The sequence below is a fragment of the Stereum hirsutum genome, assembly GCF_000264905.1.
Source record: "Stereum hirsutum FP-91666 SS1 unplaced genomic scaffold STEHIscaffold_6, whole genome shotgun sequence".
Classification (NCBI taxonomy): Eukaryota; Fungi; Basidiomycota; class Agaricomycetes; order Russulales; family Stereaceae; genus Stereum; species Stereum hirsutum.
In genome coordinates, this window is record NW_006763136.1 from 573,627 (window position 1) to 591,601 (window position 17,975).

A 17,975-nucleotide genomic window follows, 5' to 3' on the forward strand; every position below is an offset into this window, starting at 1 on the left:
TCTCGCCCGCGACGCATCTACTCCTTCCTACGAGGGACAAGCACAGTGAAATACTTGGGACTTATACTCAGGGTCGTAATCCTCCATCCACACCTATCTTCGAGTCCAACTCGAAACCCCTAGGCCAGTCTTCGGTATTTTCTTGTTCTGGTCATCAATTAACGCTCTACTTCACTTCGCACAGATCAGAGCAAGGTCTCATCATGGACACTCTTCCCGCTCCTTATGAGATCATGGCCAAGATTTTTTTCCTCTGCCTCTCTGACGATGAGGAGCTCCATCCCAGCCGAGCACCCATTCTTCTCAGCCAAATATGTCGAGAATGGCGAGAGACAGCACTGGCCATACCGCAGCTCTGGTCAACACTTCATTTGCCATTCACAGAACGGAGCGACATTATACCTGCTTTACAGATATGGCTGGAGGCATCGGGAAATCTTACACTCACCTTTGACGCCATCCTGACGACGTCTCCTGCAGATTCTATATCGTCCAGAACGGAGAGACAATACATACAGATACTCTGTTCACATTCACAACGGTGGCACCAAGTACGATTGATTCTGCGCTCTGAATCGTCACTAGAAATCTTCAACGCCAACCTACCCGACAATCCCTTTCCAATCCTGCGATGCATAGAGTTGAGAGTGTTGACATCACGGCACTATGCCGGGATCAGGACCGAGTCTTGGAACTTCACGCTTCTCGAGAGGCTGCGTTCTTCTCCGTATCTCGAAACCCTCGCTATCGAGAACTGGAGACAGTTTGCCACCTTCGACCAGCTGCCATGCTCATCACTTCGCCATTTGTGGTGTTGCTCGATTTCCAATACCTCATTCGATGTGGGGAAGCTTACTGGCACTCTACGACATTGTGATCATCTCGCCTCCTTGCATCTAGAGATGACTGCTCTTTCCCACCTCGTTCTGGATGTAGCCACACCGACTCATTTGCCTCGGCTGGAAACGCTGAGCCTCTCATTCGGAAACTTTCTATTCCTCGCAGACGTTATCAACGCATTATACACACCCAACCTTCAAGCTCTACGCCTCCAAGTGCAGGTCGACATGTATACACCCGAATCTGTCGTTCCATTTGCACAGATGCTTACAGATTGCACCCCGAGCTTAAAAAATCTCGAATTGTCTCTGCGACGTACCATATACCGTGAACCGTCTGTCACTTCGGCCATCGCAAATCTTCGCAATCTGACATCACTTACACTGGACCACGTATGGTTCACCGAGGGCATCATCACTCTCTTCAATTCTCTCACCCTTCCCGTCTCTCCCGACAATATGTTCATTCACTCTGCCCAAAACGTCGTACTCGATCAATTGTACGTTGGCTGTGAGCAGGGCTGGCAGTACGAGAATTACTCGCAGCCCTTCCAGTTCCGCTTCTTTGAATCCCTGGCGAATCTTGTTGCCTCACGGTGGGACCTTCCTCCTGATGCAACTTGCTCCGATGGTTCGCCGATTCATCGACTGTCCTTGTTCCACATGGGGGGCGAATGGGTGGACGACTGGGAAAATTGCAACCCGGAGTCATATCGCCGTGTCTGTAAATGTTGGGATGAAGGGTTGGGCGGTCGGCCTGATGTCTTCGACCGAAATTCCATCCATCAGAGTGTCACTGGTCAGAGTCTCTTTGGTCTGAGTTCCTCCGGCCATATCACCTTCGGTCAAACTTGAAGGGTGTTTGGTCAAGGTGTCACTGGTCAATCCACGTCTTCTTGGAGGTGCGTGTTGACGTTTGCTATGCTTCTCTTCTGCACTGACCCCGCTCAACAGTTCGATTATCCCGTAGTTACTTAGCACCCATCTGGGGCCAGACTTTCTTCCTGTATTCCTTCACTATGTGGCGGATAGGCTCAAGACAGCTTGTTCAAATATATTTCTTATTTCGTGTCACTGCAGTCTGTATTTCGGCGTGTGTATAATCATTCCTGTCCTCCGAGTCTCAAGTCTAACCGAGAGCTTCGAAACTGGGTTCATAGCGACCGTGCCCGATGGTGGTAAATTCTTCCATAGATCGAGCCCTGTCAGGAGTAACTTGTCCGTGAGCACGGAAAATGCTAAAGAGCTGAATACGTAAATAGAGTATCATCGAAACATCGCACCAGCACGACCATATGTGACACCGTTTAAGACTAGTCTACAGTATGCGCATCCAGTTCACCCCAGCTTTCACTGAGGCCTAAGAGTAGACCCGTTCACTCATACAAGGCAACTGTGTCGATGCAAGTCCGAGTCAGTGCACGAACTTCGAAGTAGAAAAGCAGCACGCCAGTGAATATGGTGATGTGCTTACCAAATTACTATTCAGAAACAAACTCCCTCGTTAATCCTTCCCTCCAGCACTGTTTGATACGCTCGTACTCCACAGGATATTCCTGCAGCAGGCCATCGAGAGGAAGAGGAGAATCGCGTTTTACGTGGAAGGAACAGAGACGCTGAATGGGTTGTCCATCGTTGGACCGTGCACCAACCGGTATATACCATCGCGATGTGATAACCTGAAGTAAGCTGGCAACAAAGGCATCATTGACCTGTTTTTGGGGCCAAAACCCGACAAAGTCGATCTCGAAATGCTTCAGCGCGAGATTCTTTCCCCGGACCAACTGGCCCGAATCGTCAAACACCAAGATGAGAGAGTCCAAGGCGTTGGTACTGTACTGCTGAACGAAGAAATCCAGTAGCGTAAGGGACTCCAAGTTGCGCAGGTTTTGGAAAGCGGATCCGACTTCGTCGGGATGTGTGCTGATGAAAGCGGGGATCTTCAGAGCACGTAGCGTAAGGGCATAGTGATCAAGACACTGCGCCACTATGGGAGGGGGACGATTTTCATAAGCACACATCATCTGGACGCAGAGGATGAGTGATTCTAGGTGAACGGCTTTGATGGACTGAAGGATTGTGACGAAATCTTCATGGTGTGGGAGGAATAGCTTAAGCGTCCGGAGGTGCGACAGAGGTACGGGCGGATTGATCTTATCACCGAGATAGTAGATACAGAGAGTACCGATATCCAGCATGGTGAGGTGAGGACATTCCTTTGCGCGTTTCAGGATACCATTCAAGTTTAAGTCGACGCCATCGGTGTTGCGGTCATAGTAGTAGCGGAGACGAAATTGACGAATGGAGCGCCACGGAAGGAGGTCTGACGCGACAATCTCATACCAGTCGGCGATGTGAAGGGAATGAAGCTGTGGAGAAGCCTCCAGGCGTTCCAAGAATGAGTTGACCCATGGGAGGCGTAAATCAGAGGGTCCTCCAGCCATAGATAGATGTTCCAAGATGGGGAGGGTTGCGTGCTGGTTAGCGAGACATGTGGCAAAAAACTTGAGAGCAGGCTCGGAATGATCGTCCATCCTTAGAAGAATTTTCGACCAATGATCGGAATGACTGCAAAGCTCTTTGATATGGGGAAAGTATTCCTGGTCCATTCTCGGCAAACTCTAGTGAGTATGAGAGGAGCGTCGTCAGGATCAATCGGGACAGAGGCCTCAGGAAGACAAAGGAGGAATATCTTCGCCAATAACTCATACGGAACTGGAAGGGAGTCCATGGCGTGACGATGACCTATTAGCTGGTGAGCGTGGTAATGGTGCGCGAGAGGGTGAGAGTCAGTGAGTAGCAAGGTAGGGGAAATTGAGGACGCGGCGATGGGAAGGAAGGAAGGAAGGAAGGAGGGACGGCGAGTCTGCGACGGTGACACGCTTTGACCTCCGGTGGCGGAGTTGATAGCGGAGCTATGATACTTACTCGGCCGTTGCCGGAGCCGGCGACGCGGACTTCGCAAAGTTTGGGCCACAAAGTTTCCCCTGAGCTCGCACTACAGAACAAGAAACCAAAAAACGAACAGTAATGTCTCATTCTCACGAACATGGACATGAGAATGAGCACGGACACGACCACGGACATGGTGTATCACCCGAAGACATCGAGGAAGAACAGGTTCATTTCCAGAATGTTATCACGACGTTCCAGCGCTATGCTCCCTATACGGTCAGTCCGTTCGTCTATTGCTCATCGCAGTCGATATTTTGACTTACTAGTGGACGCCTAATACCTTCATACCATTCCTGACTCCATGATTTGACACTCGGATGCGTGATGTGTGTAGTTAGCAGGCAATAACCGCCGCCGCAAGGATTTCTTCACTCTGCCGCTCGAGGACCAGCAGCTCCTTGCCCAGCTGGGCTATAAAGAGAAGCTTGCGGAGGTGGACAAGGCGATACTCAAGAATGCGGAGTTTCTGAATAAGATTGTGGCGAATCCGGAGATATTTGGACATGAGTTGGAGGAGGAGGTGGATGAAGACGAGGGTACAGGTGAGGATGGCACAGCCGAAGATGGAAAGGTCGATGTTGAAGGACAGAGCACACGAGTCGTAGACGGTACGTTCGTTCCCATCTCCTGATGATAATGGACGGAAAGGAATTGACATGGACTTAGAGCAGCAACCCGCCGCACCACGACTGACGGGCTTCCATGACCCTCCTACCTCACATCCACACGAAAACGATCACTCTCATAGCCATGACGCTCCTCACGCCCATAGCCATGGAGCTCCTCACGTCCATAGCCATGATGCTCCTCCCGCCCATAGTCACGACAACGCTGCCCATTCGCACTCGCACTCCGATCCTAGCTCAAGTCATGGTCATAGTCATCACGGTGGTGCCACGATACTTTCTACGCCACGCAAGAGGTATAGGCCTACAGAATACGACATGGATAAGCTGAGAAGCACGATGAAGCAGTTCGTCAGAGATTGGAGCGTAGAGGTATGGTATTTCCCTTGCACTCGAACATGTCGTTGTCGAAAGTATTATGTTGACGCAGTATTTTGTTTTTTGAATTGATGCAATTTGTGCAGGGAAGGGACGAACGCGAAGCCGCGTACGGACCTATGAAAGAAGCTTTGGTGAAGCACTTCGCTGACATTCCTCCGGAGGAACGGTATGCCACGTTCAAGTTTCTAATCTTCATCCTGAAGCTAACGCTGTGAGCTGGGGCTTGGAAGACGAAACTTTCGTGTCCTCGTACCAGGTGCGGGTCTAGGCAGACTAGCGTACGATATCGCGAAGCTTGGTTTCGCCTGTCAAGGGAATGAGTTCTCGCATTATATGCTCCTCGCCTCGTTCTTCATTCTCAACCGGTATGCCCACGCCCACTTCCCTCGACCCCATTCCTGCCATTCCTGACCGGGGACTGGATATACCGACAGGACGACCACCATCAACGAACACACGTTCTACCCTTACGTGCACTCCTTCTCCAACCTTCCCAACCAAAAAGCCATGCTTCGCTCCGTCTCGATACCCGATGTCTTACCGAGCGACCTGCCCACCGGGGCTAATTTCTCGCTCGTTGCAGGTCCGTTCTTCCATCGCTATCAGACAACTGCCCTCCTGATTTGTTTCGTCATTATAGGTGACTTTGAGGAGATCTATGGTGTTCCAGATGAGGAAGAGGGTGCGGAGGAAGAGCCGCATGCTGGGGAGTGGGACGCGATCATGACGTGTTTCTTCATCGACACCGTACGTTCCTCAACTTCACCTCTCCACCCCCTCCATCTCTCGCATAATACTTAAAAGAACGACTTGAGCAGGCGAAGAACATAGTGAACTACCTCCGCGTCATCCATCGCATCCTCGCGCCCGGTGGAGTGTGGATCAACCTCGGACCGCTGCTGTGGCATTTCGAGAATAATAATTCGCATGATCCGTCGGTGGAGTTGGATCTGGAGGAGGTGAAGAGGTTGGCGGAGTTGGTCGGGTTCGAGATCAAGGTGCGTTTTTCTTTCTTTCTGTCTTTTAGCATCACCTCCACTTGCTCTTGACTCGCGGCTGATTCGTGTACTAACTTCGGGCGGTAGAACGAAAGGACGATCGACACGACGTATGTGAATAATAGCGAGGGGATGTTGGGGTATGTGTATCATGCTGCGTTCTGGACCGCGACGAAGAAGCTGTGAGTGGGTGTGTAAGCTCTTGTCGCTATAAGATTTACCCAGAGGACAAGAGTGAAGTGGTTGTAGATGGTGCTTTGACGCTACCGTGATCTCTTGTAGCTTTCCTTGTTTGTTTGTAGTGCTCTTGTTGTCAATGATCTACTGTATCATCGTGCTTGTGTATCCCCTTCAAGGCCACTTTCTGTTACTTCCACTCAAGAAGTAGGTCTCATGGCCCTTGTGCTCTATCACCGCCTAAACCCGTCGACAAAAATGAAGTGTCGTGAGAGGAACTGCCTAGTTCGCAAAAGAGCAACGATTGTCGATGATCTGAGCGTGACAGGCATGCGAAACGTCGCTGTAAGAGCCCGCTCTGGCAACAACAACGACTTCTTCGTCTTCCCCTCCATTTCACAACACTCAACTTGTCCTCCATGTCTCCTGTCTGAGATGCATGTTCTCCTTCAAGACCGTCTTGGAGGCCTGAAACTCCGGGCCGGGGCACAAGGGGAGAATTGCTATAAAAGGCAAGGGACGAATATAGGCTCACGGCGAGGGCCACTCGAAGGCCGCCAGGAACAGCGTCGAGCCCCCAACGAGCGATACGCTCCTCTTCCCCTCCTTCTCTTCCTCGTCGCTCTTTTTCTTTTCTTTCTGGCTCTTATACCTTACCGATACCGATGCCGGGCACCTCACTACCACCGTCGCCACCGCCGCCAATACCATTCCAAAAACCGAACGGCACATTCTCGGAGGCCAGGACAGGCTTGAACTTGGGCTGGTCACAACGGACGCTTTATATCTCTGTGGCGGCTCTCGTGTTTGTGTTCGCACAGGCTGGCATATACGCCTCTCGCGTCTCTTCGGCCTCTAATTTCCCTGACGATGTCGTCCCAAAACAATCCTCATCCACCAACACCAACTCCTCCTCATTACCAGCAACACACATACTGGGACACGTAGCCGAGCATCCTATACCAGTCCTGATGCAAGAGGCGGAGGAGAAATTTAGGGAGTTGTTGGGGAAGCAGAGTAAGACGTTGAAACAGGCCGTGGCGGAGTATAAGAAGAGGTATGGGAGAGATCCACCGGCTGGGTTCGATAAGTGGTGGGAGTTCGCGGTGGAGAATGGGGTGAGGTTGGTGGATGAGTTTGATGGGCTTTCTGAGGACTTGGAGCCGTTTTGGAGTTTGACTGGTGAGGAGTTTAGGGAGAGGGCGGCCGAGGTGAGTTTTTGCCAGTTTTGTTATTGTTCTAGTGTTGTTTTGGATAGTTGATTGAAGGCATGGTATGAGCTGGGTGTGATTATGAGTGTGGACTGGGATATAAGGGTCGTGCGCGCAAGAAGAGTGGAGGAGACACCGTGCGCGCTGGCATTGGACTGTCTCGTCTCACTCTTGCAGAAGCCAGACAAAGAGCCAAGGCGTTATCAACCGCATAAAAGACACTTATACGCGAACTCTACGCGCAACTGGTATAGCTTCTACCATTCAATAGTGTTATCCTCTTCAGACACAACGATCACTTGACACACCGAACCTCTCACAGTCCCCCTCGTGTTCATACCCTTCCACATCCATGCCCCTCAATGTCAGACAACTTTACGCAGAAGGGATATTAACTTCCATGTTTTTACCCAGGCTGGTCAACTCTCATCAATAGACATGGTTCAAATACGGAACGGACAAGCAGAGGCATATAATGCCAAGCCGGAGTACGAAGACGACGATATCAGTATGCGAGGACGCGGTTTCCTGTTGATGATTCGGAAATTTGAGCATCTGGTACGTTCATTCAGTGCGCCTTGCATGTTTATGGAATCTAGTCGGCTCATTGCAGTGGGCAATGTTTTACAGCTTCCAGATATGTATCTCCCGGTGAACGCACGGTCGGAAGGACGAGTATTGGTCCCATGGGAGCTTCGTCAAAATCCAAATATTACGCTGGAAGACCTCGTAGGCGAGTACTTCATCCCCCCCCTCTCTCTCCCTTTCTCGTCCTTTTCGTGCGCCTCGAGTCTACGTGAGACTTTTGCCTTTGTGTGATTCCTTCGTCCCGAAGGCGTACGCGAAGTCGTCCCGTACCTGATAGGGGCGCATCTTGGTACGATGGTGCTCGGAAGTACACGAGGGTGCCTGTGCTATTGTTGCAAGCCAACGATGCCCGATGAGCTCGCGTAGCTGTGATTGAGCCTTCCCTCCCGGAGTCCCATTCTTACCGATGAGTCCATACTGGAATCTGGGCAAGCCTGTCTGACGAACGTATGGTCAATAACGTGTTGGGCTCGTCGAGATGACATCCCGGCTCAGTGGACAGGTGGCATTTGTGCGAGTGTATCGTGTTGAATGAGGGATATAAATCGCGTCGAGCACGGTTCTTGGACGCGTCTCAGCTCAACTATTTTTAGTTTAAGGCGCGCCCCTATTTTTACACCGAGTCGCCACCGCCACATCCCCTTTCCCTCTCCTCGCATCCTCCTGACGCTGACTCATCGTTCCGTATCTCGTTTCACTGCTTCTTTTAGGTAGCAACTCAATATCCTCTTCTCTCTATACTGCCGACTGGCAAGGCCACGGCAACGTCTGGGAAGCCTACCGCCGCATCTGTCCCCCGACCTCCCCGGCCCGCCGCCTCATCTCCTCCAAACGCACCCCCTCCAGATCGCCCACACCCTACTTCGCCTCTCCCTATCCCGCCACTCCCGGCCCCGACTTCAAATTCGCACGAACGGTCGACGGCTCTCTCGACATCAACTACTTCTGCGAGAACCCGTGGGCGCACCTCAATCAAGGACTTTTCTTCAGCGATTGGCGGACGGTGCCGATTTTGTATCCGATTCTGTCGCCGGCGAAGGCGGAGGGTTTTGGCGATGTGAGGATACCGAGCCATTATTATTATGGGACGACCAGGAGGTATACGTATGCGTGGGACGAGGTCACGTTGGATATGAGGGCGTTGGACAGTATGGAGATGCCGTGGGAGATGAAGGATGAGAAGATGTTTTGGAGGGGGGCGACGACGGGTGGTGGGAGTAGTCCTCCGGGCTTTGCGGCGGGGTATCATAGGCATCGGTACGTCCCTCGCCTCGCCTCTCTCCGTGACTGAGCAAATGGACTGGCTGCTTGAACTTATGTGGTGGTGGTGGTGGTGGTCGATAGATTGGTGCGCATGGCGAGCGACGATACCCCCAAAAACCGAACCGTCGTCTTCGCCGACCCACCCTCCTCCTCGAACTACATCTTCACCAAGATCCCAACTTCATCGCTCAACAACGACATCATGGACGTCGCCTTCGTCACGTCCGTCGACAGCACGCATTACCCCGGCGGGCTTGCGCAAGAGCAGGCCGATCACAGGTTCGACGACGCGGCGCTGCTGAGGGATTATTGGGCGCATAAGTATGTTCTGGATTTGGATGGGGCGAGCTATTCGGGCAAGTTTTTCGCGTATCTGGCGAGCGATAGTGCGGTTGTGAAGGCGAGTGTTTATAAGGAGTTTTGGAGCGATTGGTTGGTGCCTTGGTGAGCCTACTTTCCCATTTCATTTTCCGTCTCTTCTCTTCGCCATTATTCCTCTGTCTGAATCGGTGTTTGTTTACTGATTGACTTGTGCTTGTATGATAGGTTGCACTATATCCCGCTCTCGTCCTCGTACAAAGAGATCTACAATATCCACTCGTTCTTCTCCGGTCCTTCAGAATCTGCCCTTCTCGCCTCGAACTCTTCCGCGTTGGAGCTACCACCAGCACAACGGAAGTCGTTGGATGGAGATAGGAAGCTTCGAAGGATAGCGAGGGCGGGGAAGCAGTGGAAGAAGACCATCGGGAGGCAGGTCGACATGGAGGGTGCGTTTTTCTTCTTCTCTAATTCATTCGTCGTTAGTAGGGGAACTGACCGGCGCTGTGATCTTTTTTCACTTTTGGGATTCATAGCATATGTTTATAGATTATGTCTGGAGTATGCGAGGCTGTGGGCGGATGACCGCGAGGCGGCCAGTTTCACGCTATAGCCTATCAGTGACTTTGCTTCTGTGGTGGTGGTGTTGGTGTGTGCATGTGCGCGTAGTGTGTTTCGATGGTTCGTGTGTCGCTACTCGTGGCTTGTCTCTGCTTGCTTTGATCTATGTGGGATAGATGAGGGATGGGCTGTTTTGGATTCTTTCTGCTGCACGCACTGGACTCTGACTTTCGATTCCCTGATTCCTCATTACAGTTACAGTATCTTACTTATATCCGAAGCCTTTACTGGTTTCCTATGTTTGGGCTTGGGTTTGTGTTTGGGGAGATACAGTAGGCTACTTATTACGAAAACCGTGTTAGTGTAATTCTTCTTCTTCTCAAGAGTGGGCCACATCTCCGGTTTGCATCACGTCGGTCCTCTGCCTCCCAGCACCCCTAATACAGCATCCTGGCAAAGAGAAAAAAATCGTGAGTTCTTCCAGGATTTGTGAGGTTTGTTAGACGAGCATGCGGCAGTAGGAATGAGTAGGAACATCATACGTCCTGCAGCTCTGATAGAATATATAGCGGGCGGTGTGGCGCAAACTTATTGAGGCTCCGCACTGACTCCGCCTTAATTTTCGCCGGCAAATTCCTATTGTTCTGGACACGATCAACGGCCGATCTTCGACACCAAACCAAAGGTCTGTCTGTGGGAGACTAGTATTCTGTGCTTCAAACCTTTACTTTAAACCTTGACATCGATTTCATAGGTACGCCTGTTTCCGTTACCGTCGTATATCGCGTGCGTATAGATCAAACTTGAACTTCAGTTGATACTGCGCTAGGAATCGCAAGGACACTATCCGTCACACCATGTTGGAATCGCTACCCCTCCCGCTCGAGATAACGACTGAAATATTCCTTCTTTGCCTCCCTCACGATGATCGTCCAATGCATCCTCAAGATGCCCCTTTGCTCCTCACACGAGTTTGTCGGGACTGGCGCGAAGTATCTCTTGGAATACCGCGGCTGTGGACGAACATCTACCTACCTCCGGTCGTTATCAGGGACGACTCGGACCACATCGATCGTCTTCCTACCCCGACAACGCTGCATACATGGCTCGCATCGTCTCATCCGCTGCCCATCAATGTTACCATCGATATCCGTCCACAGTCATACCCTCGGCTCCGCGTGCATCCTTGGCCTCGTAGGCAGGATGGGATCGATTTCAGCTACATTCGTGAAATCTGTGCTTACTCAGAACGCTGGTCGGATGCCCGTCTCATGCTGGCCGATGATAGTGCTATGGAGTCCCTCTCACTGGCACTTCAGGGTGCTACTCTTCCCGTTCTCGAGCAACTACTCCTCGAATTGCCGTCGTCATATGTTGACCAACCCCACCCCTGTCCAGAGTGGACCCTCTCTCTCTTTCAGAGGCTAAATGCCGCTCCCAAGCTGCAGTCACTCCTCATCGGGAATTTGACTCGCCACATCACCAAAGTCGAAACACTTCTGAGCCCCGCCCTTCGCAAATACGCATTTTCCAGTTACTCATTTGTTGATTTCAACATGCATAGCTTGATTATGCGCGCACAAAATTGCTCACACCTGACCACATTAGTTATCGACCTATCCCCAATCGGTGCACTTTTCGGCGGTGATATTGCGTCGCCCGTATCGCTGCTGCATCTTCAACGTCTCAGTTTATGTCTCCCCACCTTCACAATGATCGCACAATTCCTCAGCTCCATCCGTGTACCCTCTCTGGAATCGCTCTCTTTTAACGCGAGGAAGAGATCAGGTACAGACCCCATCGGTGCAATGCTCGGCACATGGTTTCTCAACAACGCCCCACAGCTGTACACCTTGACGGTCTCCGCCCATACCATAGAGTGTCGTGAAATTCGATCTGCTATTGCGCTCATTCATCGCCTCAAATCCCTCACCGTGACGCATATCGTCGTCAGCGAAGTGGCGCATGACATCTTGCCCGACCTAATTCTTCAGTTTGACGATTCGGGCCGGCTTGTTCGTGGCCAAAACCCAGCGCTCAAACACCTTCGGCTGGACATGTTCCATGGTCCTCGTATGCAACAAGAGGGCAGCGTGCAGCTAGCTTATGCGTCGAACATGGTCCGTGTCGTCGAGTCCCGATGGCGCGTGCCGGCCGGGGCTATATCGAGCGATGGACGAGTTGTGCATCGTCTTTCTTGCTTTTACGTGGAATCCGGACAGGACTCCTATCTCAAGTGCTTGGTGCAGGTATATCCCGAGAAGTATGAACGTCTCCGGATGTGCTGGGAGGAAGGTTTGTCGAGGAACTGTGATTGTTTAAGATAAACTGGTGAGCCACCATCCTTCCACTGACGTGATCATCTTTTATTTCTAAAACATAGTCCGCGTGCTGACTTGTATCGGTGCAACAGCCCTGCGCTATATAACCACGAGGACTCTATGAAGCAATAACTTTACGTTCAAATGGGAATCTGCATGTCCAATTGTAACGAGTCGGATGCCAGTATGCTGCGGACTATGAATGTGTAAAAGATTGCCGGGGAGAAGGTCTGTCGGGAGGCGCTATTCTTCGTATCACTGCTGGACGGCTGGGGTGCTGGGGTGTCAATCTTGAATGTTATCTAGTGAGCATGCGTTTTCTCTGAGTAATCTATGAGGATGGATTGGTGCCACAGCGGGTAGTTGAGTTGAGCGTACTACTTAGTTCCGAATTCTCCAAACGATGACTGGACGGAGTGAATCAATAGTAGTCCGTGCTTGAAATCGGAAAATATAGAGTATCCTAAGAAAGAGATAGTGAACGGAGTGCGATAATGTGATAAAATGCAAAAATACCAAATTTACTGCCATTGGTCAAACGTGTGAATACAGTAATGCGCCACCCAAAGTACCATCCCAGTCATCCGTGGCCCTCGCTCTCATCTTGACGCTCAACCACACTCAACGATGACCTCTGAATCAAGCTTCCACCCCCCACAGAAGTATATACTCACAAAAGAACAACTAACAGCCTTCCAAAGCTCTAAAACCTACGAAGATATCACATCATACATCGAGACGCTGAACAACGCCACAGTTGGCGTGAAGCTGACTGACCCGTGCGAGGAGTCGGCGGTGAGTACTGCTCCTCTCTCATAGTTCTGTCTTCATTCTAGGGAGGTTCACGGCTCGTATTGAATGGCTGTCGATGTCTTCCGGCGAATAGGGTGTGGCATCGCTATTGAAGGTCCTGGACCAAGTGGAGGAGATCGCGAAGCAGACGCCACCTGTGGATAACTCTGCTTCGAGGTTCGGGAACCCAGCCTTCAAGGTATTCTATGACAAGATTCAAGAGGTCCGTATAACTCACATACCACATCGCATGAAGACAATTGATTGGGAAGTACACGTAGGCAAAAACCTCGCTTCACGAGTCGATACCCAATCTTCCGAAAGAAGCCATCCAGGAGGTGTCGGTCTACTTTGGTGAGGCATGGGGTAACAGGTTGAGGGTCGATTATGGGAGTGGGATGGAGTTGAACTTCTTGTGCTGGTTGTGAGTGGTATCGTGTTCTTCGATTTCGCTGGGTTTTGACGTTGTGTGCGTGTGTGGCGTAGGATGTGCTTGGAACGACTGGGCGTACTACAAGAGAGTGATCATGCCGCGATCGTCGTCCGAATATTCTGGAGGTGAGTGTCGTGTAAGATTATGGATTGTTCTGGTATGGATGCTCACGGTCGAATGCCACTCAGATACATTCAAGTCATGCGCACGCTGCAGTCCACATATTGGCTAGAGCCTGCAGGTTCGCATGGAGTATGGGGACTGGACGACTATCACTTCCTGCCCTTCTTGTTCGGCTCGGCACAACTTCGAACCCACAAATATCTTCGACCGAAGTCGATCCACGACCCGGAGGTCCTCGAGGAATTTTCGAAGGATTATATGTATCTCGCTTGTATTCGGTTCATCAACTCTGTACGTCTCTCCCCTTCATTACTCTACCATCGAAGTCACAGATATAAGACATCTATTTTGTCTGCGGATTGCGTTCGCTGATGAACTACCTCACAATTTTCAGGTTAAGACAGCCTCGCTAAGATGGCACTCGCCCATGCTGGACGACATCTCCGCCGTCAAATCATGGGACAAAGTCAACTCGGGCATGATCAAGATGTACCAAGCCGAAGTCCTAGGCAAACTCCCCGTCATCCAACACTTCCTCTTCGGTTCCATCCTTCCCTACACCGGTCCTCCTCCATCGTCGTCCCCTACTCCTACACCGACCGCCTCGAGTTCGATACCCATGGGTGCAGCAGGGCTGGTAGGAACGGGAGCAAACGGACCAGTAGGACCAGACGACCCACATTGGGGACACGCACACGCACATCCTGGTGCTGATCTGGGAGGAGCGGGACAGAGAGAGGTCGGGTGGGGAGATTGCTGTGGAATCCCGGTGCCTTCGGCTTTCGCGGCTGCGCAGGCGGACAAGCAGAAGGAGCATGGCCTGAGGATTGTTGGGCAGGGGATCAGGCCTGTGCCATTTGATTGAGGTGGTAGAGTTTAGCCCCGAGCTATGGGCGATGGTCACATATTATAGTACTCGAGTTTGTATATGGCACCATGTACGATTGTAAGAAATGAAAGACATGTGAGCTGCATGTCACTGTATAACGCACCTGTAAGGTCTCTGTACCTGGATATGTCCACCATGCACCTCTATTTCTAACGCTAAGCAGAGCTGATCGTCGATGTGCCACAGCTCCCGTGTGGCCCAAATTCTGTTGCATAAATAACGCTGCTTGCTGCCTCGATCGCGACGCGACATCCTTCGGCATGGATTCATCCTTCGCGCACGACTCCCACAGGGTCTATCTTCAGCCCTTTGAGGGAGACATATAAAAGCATAACCAGCTCGTTCGTCTGGTATAAAGAGCTACATTATTGTTGTGCCGTATCATGTTCCGCTCTGGGCTAGCTAGGCCTCTGGGCCGACAGGCAGCCTTCAACGCAACATCTCGTCGATTCACTCGTCCGACCAACTTGAACCGTTCACGTTTCTTTACCACAGGTCCTGAAGCCGAAGCTTCAAGATCTCGTCTAGACCGTATCTTTGCTCGTCGTACGCCTCTTTTTCTCTATTAATTCGGCTAATTCCAACTCATAACGCGTCCATGACTTCTGTACATTGCGTACAACAGTTCCAAAATTCCTCCACAAATACGCCACCTCCCTGCGCAATGCGCCCATCACCCACATAACTTCCTTCCTTCTCCTCCATGAACTGACGGCCATAATTCCCCTCGCCGGGCTCTTCCTCACGTTCCACTACACGTCCTACCTCCCTCCCTACTTCTCTGAGGGCAAATACATCGCCGAGGGCGTGACGAAATTCGGGAATTATCTGCGGAAGAAGGGGGTGTTGGGGCCTAATGAGACTATTTCTGTCGATCCGGAGACGGGAGAGGTCGTGGAGGGAAGTCTGGGAAAGAGGGTCTTCGAAAGGGTTAGGGAGAGGGTGCAGAAGGTTGATCCAGAGACGGGAGAGGTAGTTGAAGGGCTCGGGAAGAAGTTATTTGACAGATTTCAGCAAAGAAAGGAGGACGTGACTGAGAAAGTGGGGGAGAGGATACAGACGAAGAGGGCGGTGTGGTGGGGAAGGGGAGAGGGCACAGTGAGGATCGTCGTGGAGTTGGCCACGGCATGGGCGGTCACGAAGGCGTTGTTGCCTGCGAGGCTGGTCCTTAGTGTTTGGGCGACGCCGTGGTTTGCGAGGGTGGCTGTCGTCCCGGCGTTGAGAGGATTTGGGAGGATGCTGCCGGCGTGGGGAGCGAAGGCGAAGCTCACGGCAGTGCCACCAGTGGCGACGACAGGGGCACAGGCGTTGAGGGGTGTGTGGAAGAACGGAGATGTGCAGAAGAATGTTCAGGACGCTATGATCAAGAGGAATAGGGGATTGTGAAGGGCTGCGTCTCCAACTTTCTTGTGTGGCGAGGACATGCCATATCTTTCCTTTCACACACAGGCCTATAGCTTTCTGATAAGTAAATGTCTATTCCTCCACTCAGTCCAAAAAGATGTGTCACGGATTCGTGGACGATAACATTAAAGAAAATAGGGACAAAATTTGCGAATGAGAAAAACTGAGGATGATATGATGTGTAAGTAAACGTACAAACCCCCGCCACTCTAAGAATGAGATTGTTTTGTCGGAGATTGACGAAGTAAAAGGAAATATGCAATAATTAACAATAGCTAAATCTAGATACCTCCCAACTCTTCTTCCTCCATCTCTCTCTCCTCGGACAAACAACAACGGCCACCAACACAACAGGCATCGAAACATCTGACTGATGACAAAAACAAAGATATGTAGTCATGCAAACGTACGATGCGCCCGAGACGTCGACGTCGACGCAGACGCTCGGGCTCTTACTACTAGGCGTCAGAAGTCGTTTAGAAGGGCAATTTGAAGGGGAGAGCGTCAATCTTGACAAGGTAGTCAAGCATCATGCCAGCCCAGGTGATGAGACCCATGTGTCCGTTCTGGTCAAAGAAACCTGTACAAGTCCCACCGTCCACATCAGCATTTGTCCAAAAATCGGGCGGTAGAATGAAAGAAAGGGTACTCACGTCCACAGCTGGGAGGGCTGTCCAAGTCGACAACAGCATACTGGTAAACGATATGTGCCGCCGACCCTCCGACGGAGATCCAGAAATAGTAGTGCGACTGGCCGTTGAGGACACCGGCATAATAGAGCGTGCCGACGAACATCATGGCGAGGGCGAAGCAGACGGGGCCGACGTAGTCACCGAGGAAGACGGCGGTGGATTTGACACCGACTTTGACGTCGTCGCGACGGTCTTGGCAGGCGTAGATCGTGTCTGTTTGGTTCAAAGGGAAGGAGGATGAGTGAGACTGGAAGGGCGATGATGATGAGTTGGTAGGGCTACTGACCGTAGTGCATCGTCCAGCCCCAGGCGCCGACGAGAAGGACCAAAAGGAGCTCATAGTCGAGCGAACCCGTGACGGAAGCCCAGCCAACAACGAGCGAGAAGTTCATAGCGATACCGAGCCATGCCTGGGGGAAGTAGGTGATGCGCTTCATGAGGGGGTAGATCAAGAAGCTATTTTCCGGAAATAAACATAGATCAGAGCCTGGTATGGAGAAAAACAGAAGTAGATGAGTCTTACAGGGGGAGGAGCTGAACGAGACCGGCATAGATGGAGAGCGTGTTGGGGTAGGTCGAGTAGAAGACGATGCCGATGAGGTATTGGACAACGAGGTAGACAAGGGCGCCGAAGACGGTAACACGGCCGCTGGGCAAAGGCCTTCCCCTGGAGCGCTCTGTACACAACGTTGGACAAGAGACAAAGATAAGAAAAGAAATAATCAGTATTTGTCAAAAGATGACAAGATGATGAGGCAGGGTGATATGATTACTGACCGACACCGGCGTCAAATTTACGGTCAAAAATATCGTTGATTGTGCATGCTGAACCACGGACGAGTTCAGCGATGAAGGCAGACTTCGCGAGCTCGACCCAGTAACGATGCAGAGGGAGGTCATTCTTGTAGGCGGCGAGAGTCAAGCCCCAGGCGAAGGGCCAGAACATAAGGATTGTTCCTGTGGGCTGATTTGGATAGTTCCATGTCAGCGATGGTTGATATGACAGAGCATCAGAGAACAACAAGACGATATGACTACTGACTTTGTGGAGACGAATCAACTCCAGGTAGGGGCGGACCTTAGGGCTAAAGAAGCCCAGAGGGAAAGCGACCTTCTCCTGGGGAGGGGGAGAAATGCCCTTCTCGTTCACGAGGGGAGTCGTAGCTGAAGGCATTTTGAATCGTTAAGAGTATGAAACCGTGGTAGTCGTGTTTTGGGTGCGTATATGAGGAAGACTAGGGGGGGAGAATGGGGGGGAGAGTGCAGGAGGGGATGCTGCGAAACCTGGTTTGGAAAGCAATCCGACCGGCGAGGTTTTTATGTGCTGATTGCTCAAAGGGAGCGCGGCGAGGCCAGGGCGCGGGTTTCTATGCATGCCGCCGATGGGACCGCTCGCTGCTGTGA

General features: G+C 51.5%; 7 protein-coding genes across 7 annotated transcripts; 5 read left to right on the top strand and 2 right to left on the bottom strand.

The window, feature by feature from the left end:
- Positions 1-203: 203 nt before the first annotated feature.
- On the top strand, positions 204-1,694 carry STEHIDRAFT_156143 (uncharacterized protein; the record flags this gene model as incomplete). Its single annotated transcript, XM_007303395.1, has 1 exon — positions 204-1,694. One exon carries the CDS (start codon positions 204-206, stop codon positions 1,692-1,694), a length of 1,491 nt encoding a protein of 496 aa, XP_007303457.1.
- A 626-nt stretch (positions 1,695-2,320) lies between these two features.
- STEHIDRAFT_156144 (uncharacterized protein) lies at positions 2,321-3,373 on the bottom strand (the record flags this gene model as incomplete). The annotated part of the gene is made up of 1 exon (XM_007303396.1): positions 2,321-3,373. One exon carries the CDS (start codon positions 3,371-3,373, stop codon positions 2,321-2,323), a length of 1,053 nt encoding a protein of 350 aa, XP_007303458.1.
- A 482-nt stretch (positions 3,374-3,855) lies between these two features.
- STEHIDRAFT_96161 (N2227-domain-containing protein) lies at positions 3,856-6,146 on the top strand. Its single transcript, XM_007303397.1, has 9 exons — positions 3,856-4,010; positions 4,129-4,402; positions 4,461-4,792; positions 4,885-4,967; positions 5,032-5,166; positions 5,236-5,384; positions 5,442-5,548; positions 5,620-5,799; positions 5,887-6,146. Exons 1-9 carry the CDS (start codon positions 3,870-3,872, stop codon positions 5,983-5,985), a joined length of 1,500 nt encoding a protein of 499 aa, XP_007303459.1. The 5' UTR covers positions 3,856-3,869; the 3' UTR covers positions 5,986-6,146.
- Positions 6,147-6,947: 801 nt separating this feature from the next.
- Positions 6,948-9,969, top strand: STEHIDRAFT_56193 (uncharacterized protein; the record flags this gene model as incomplete). Its single annotated transcript, XM_007303156.1, has 7 exons — positions 6,948-7,187; positions 7,602-7,745; positions 7,818-7,924; positions 8,490-9,032; positions 9,120-9,482; positions 9,585-9,805; positions 9,893-9,969. 7 exons carry the CDS (start codon positions 6,948-6,950, stop codon positions 9,967-9,969), a joined length of 1,695 nt encoding a protein of 564 aa, XP_007303218.1.
- Positions 9,970-12,865: 2,896 nt separating this feature from the next.
- Positions 12,866-14,574, top strand: STEHIDRAFT_146661 (Phosphotyrosyl phosphatase activator; the record flags this gene model as incomplete). Its single annotated transcript, XM_007303398.1, has 6 exons — positions 12,866-13,033; positions 13,125-13,253; positions 13,312-13,454; positions 13,517-13,588; positions 13,652-13,877; positions 13,981-14,574. The coding sequence occupies 6 exons, from the start codon at positions 12,866-12,868 to the stop codon at positions 14,449-14,451; spliced, it is 1,209 nt and encodes a 402-aa protein (XP_007303460.1). The 3' UTR covers positions 14,452-14,574.
- A 214-nt stretch (positions 14,575-14,788) lies between these two features.
- STEHIDRAFT_146662 (uncharacterized protein) lies at positions 14,789-15,866 on the top strand. The gene is made up of 2 exons (XM_007303399.1): positions 14,789-15,021; positions 15,101-15,866. The coding sequence occupies exons 1-2, from the start codon at positions 14,859-14,861 to the stop codon at positions 15,859-15,861; spliced, it is 924 nt and encodes a 307-aa protein (XP_007303461.1). The 5' UTR covers positions 14,789-14,858; the 3' UTR covers positions 15,862-15,866.
- Positions 15,867-16,355: 489 nt separating this feature from the next.
- STEHIDRAFT_96173 (4-hydroxybenzoate polyprenyl transferase) lies at positions 16,356-17,782 on the bottom strand (the record flags this gene model as incomplete). Its single annotated transcript, XM_007303400.1, has 6 exons — positions 17,614-17,782; positions 17,349-17,535; positions 17,095-17,248; positions 16,858-17,027; positions 16,533-16,784; positions 16,356-16,459 (listed from the first exon to the last, which is right to left on the bottom strand). The coding sequence occupies exons 1-6, from the start codon at positions 17,743-17,745 to the stop codon at positions 16,356-16,358; spliced, it is 999 nt and encodes a 332-aa protein (XP_007303462.1). The 5' UTR covers positions 17,746-17,782.
- Positions 17,783-17,975: the final 193 nt, after the last annotated feature.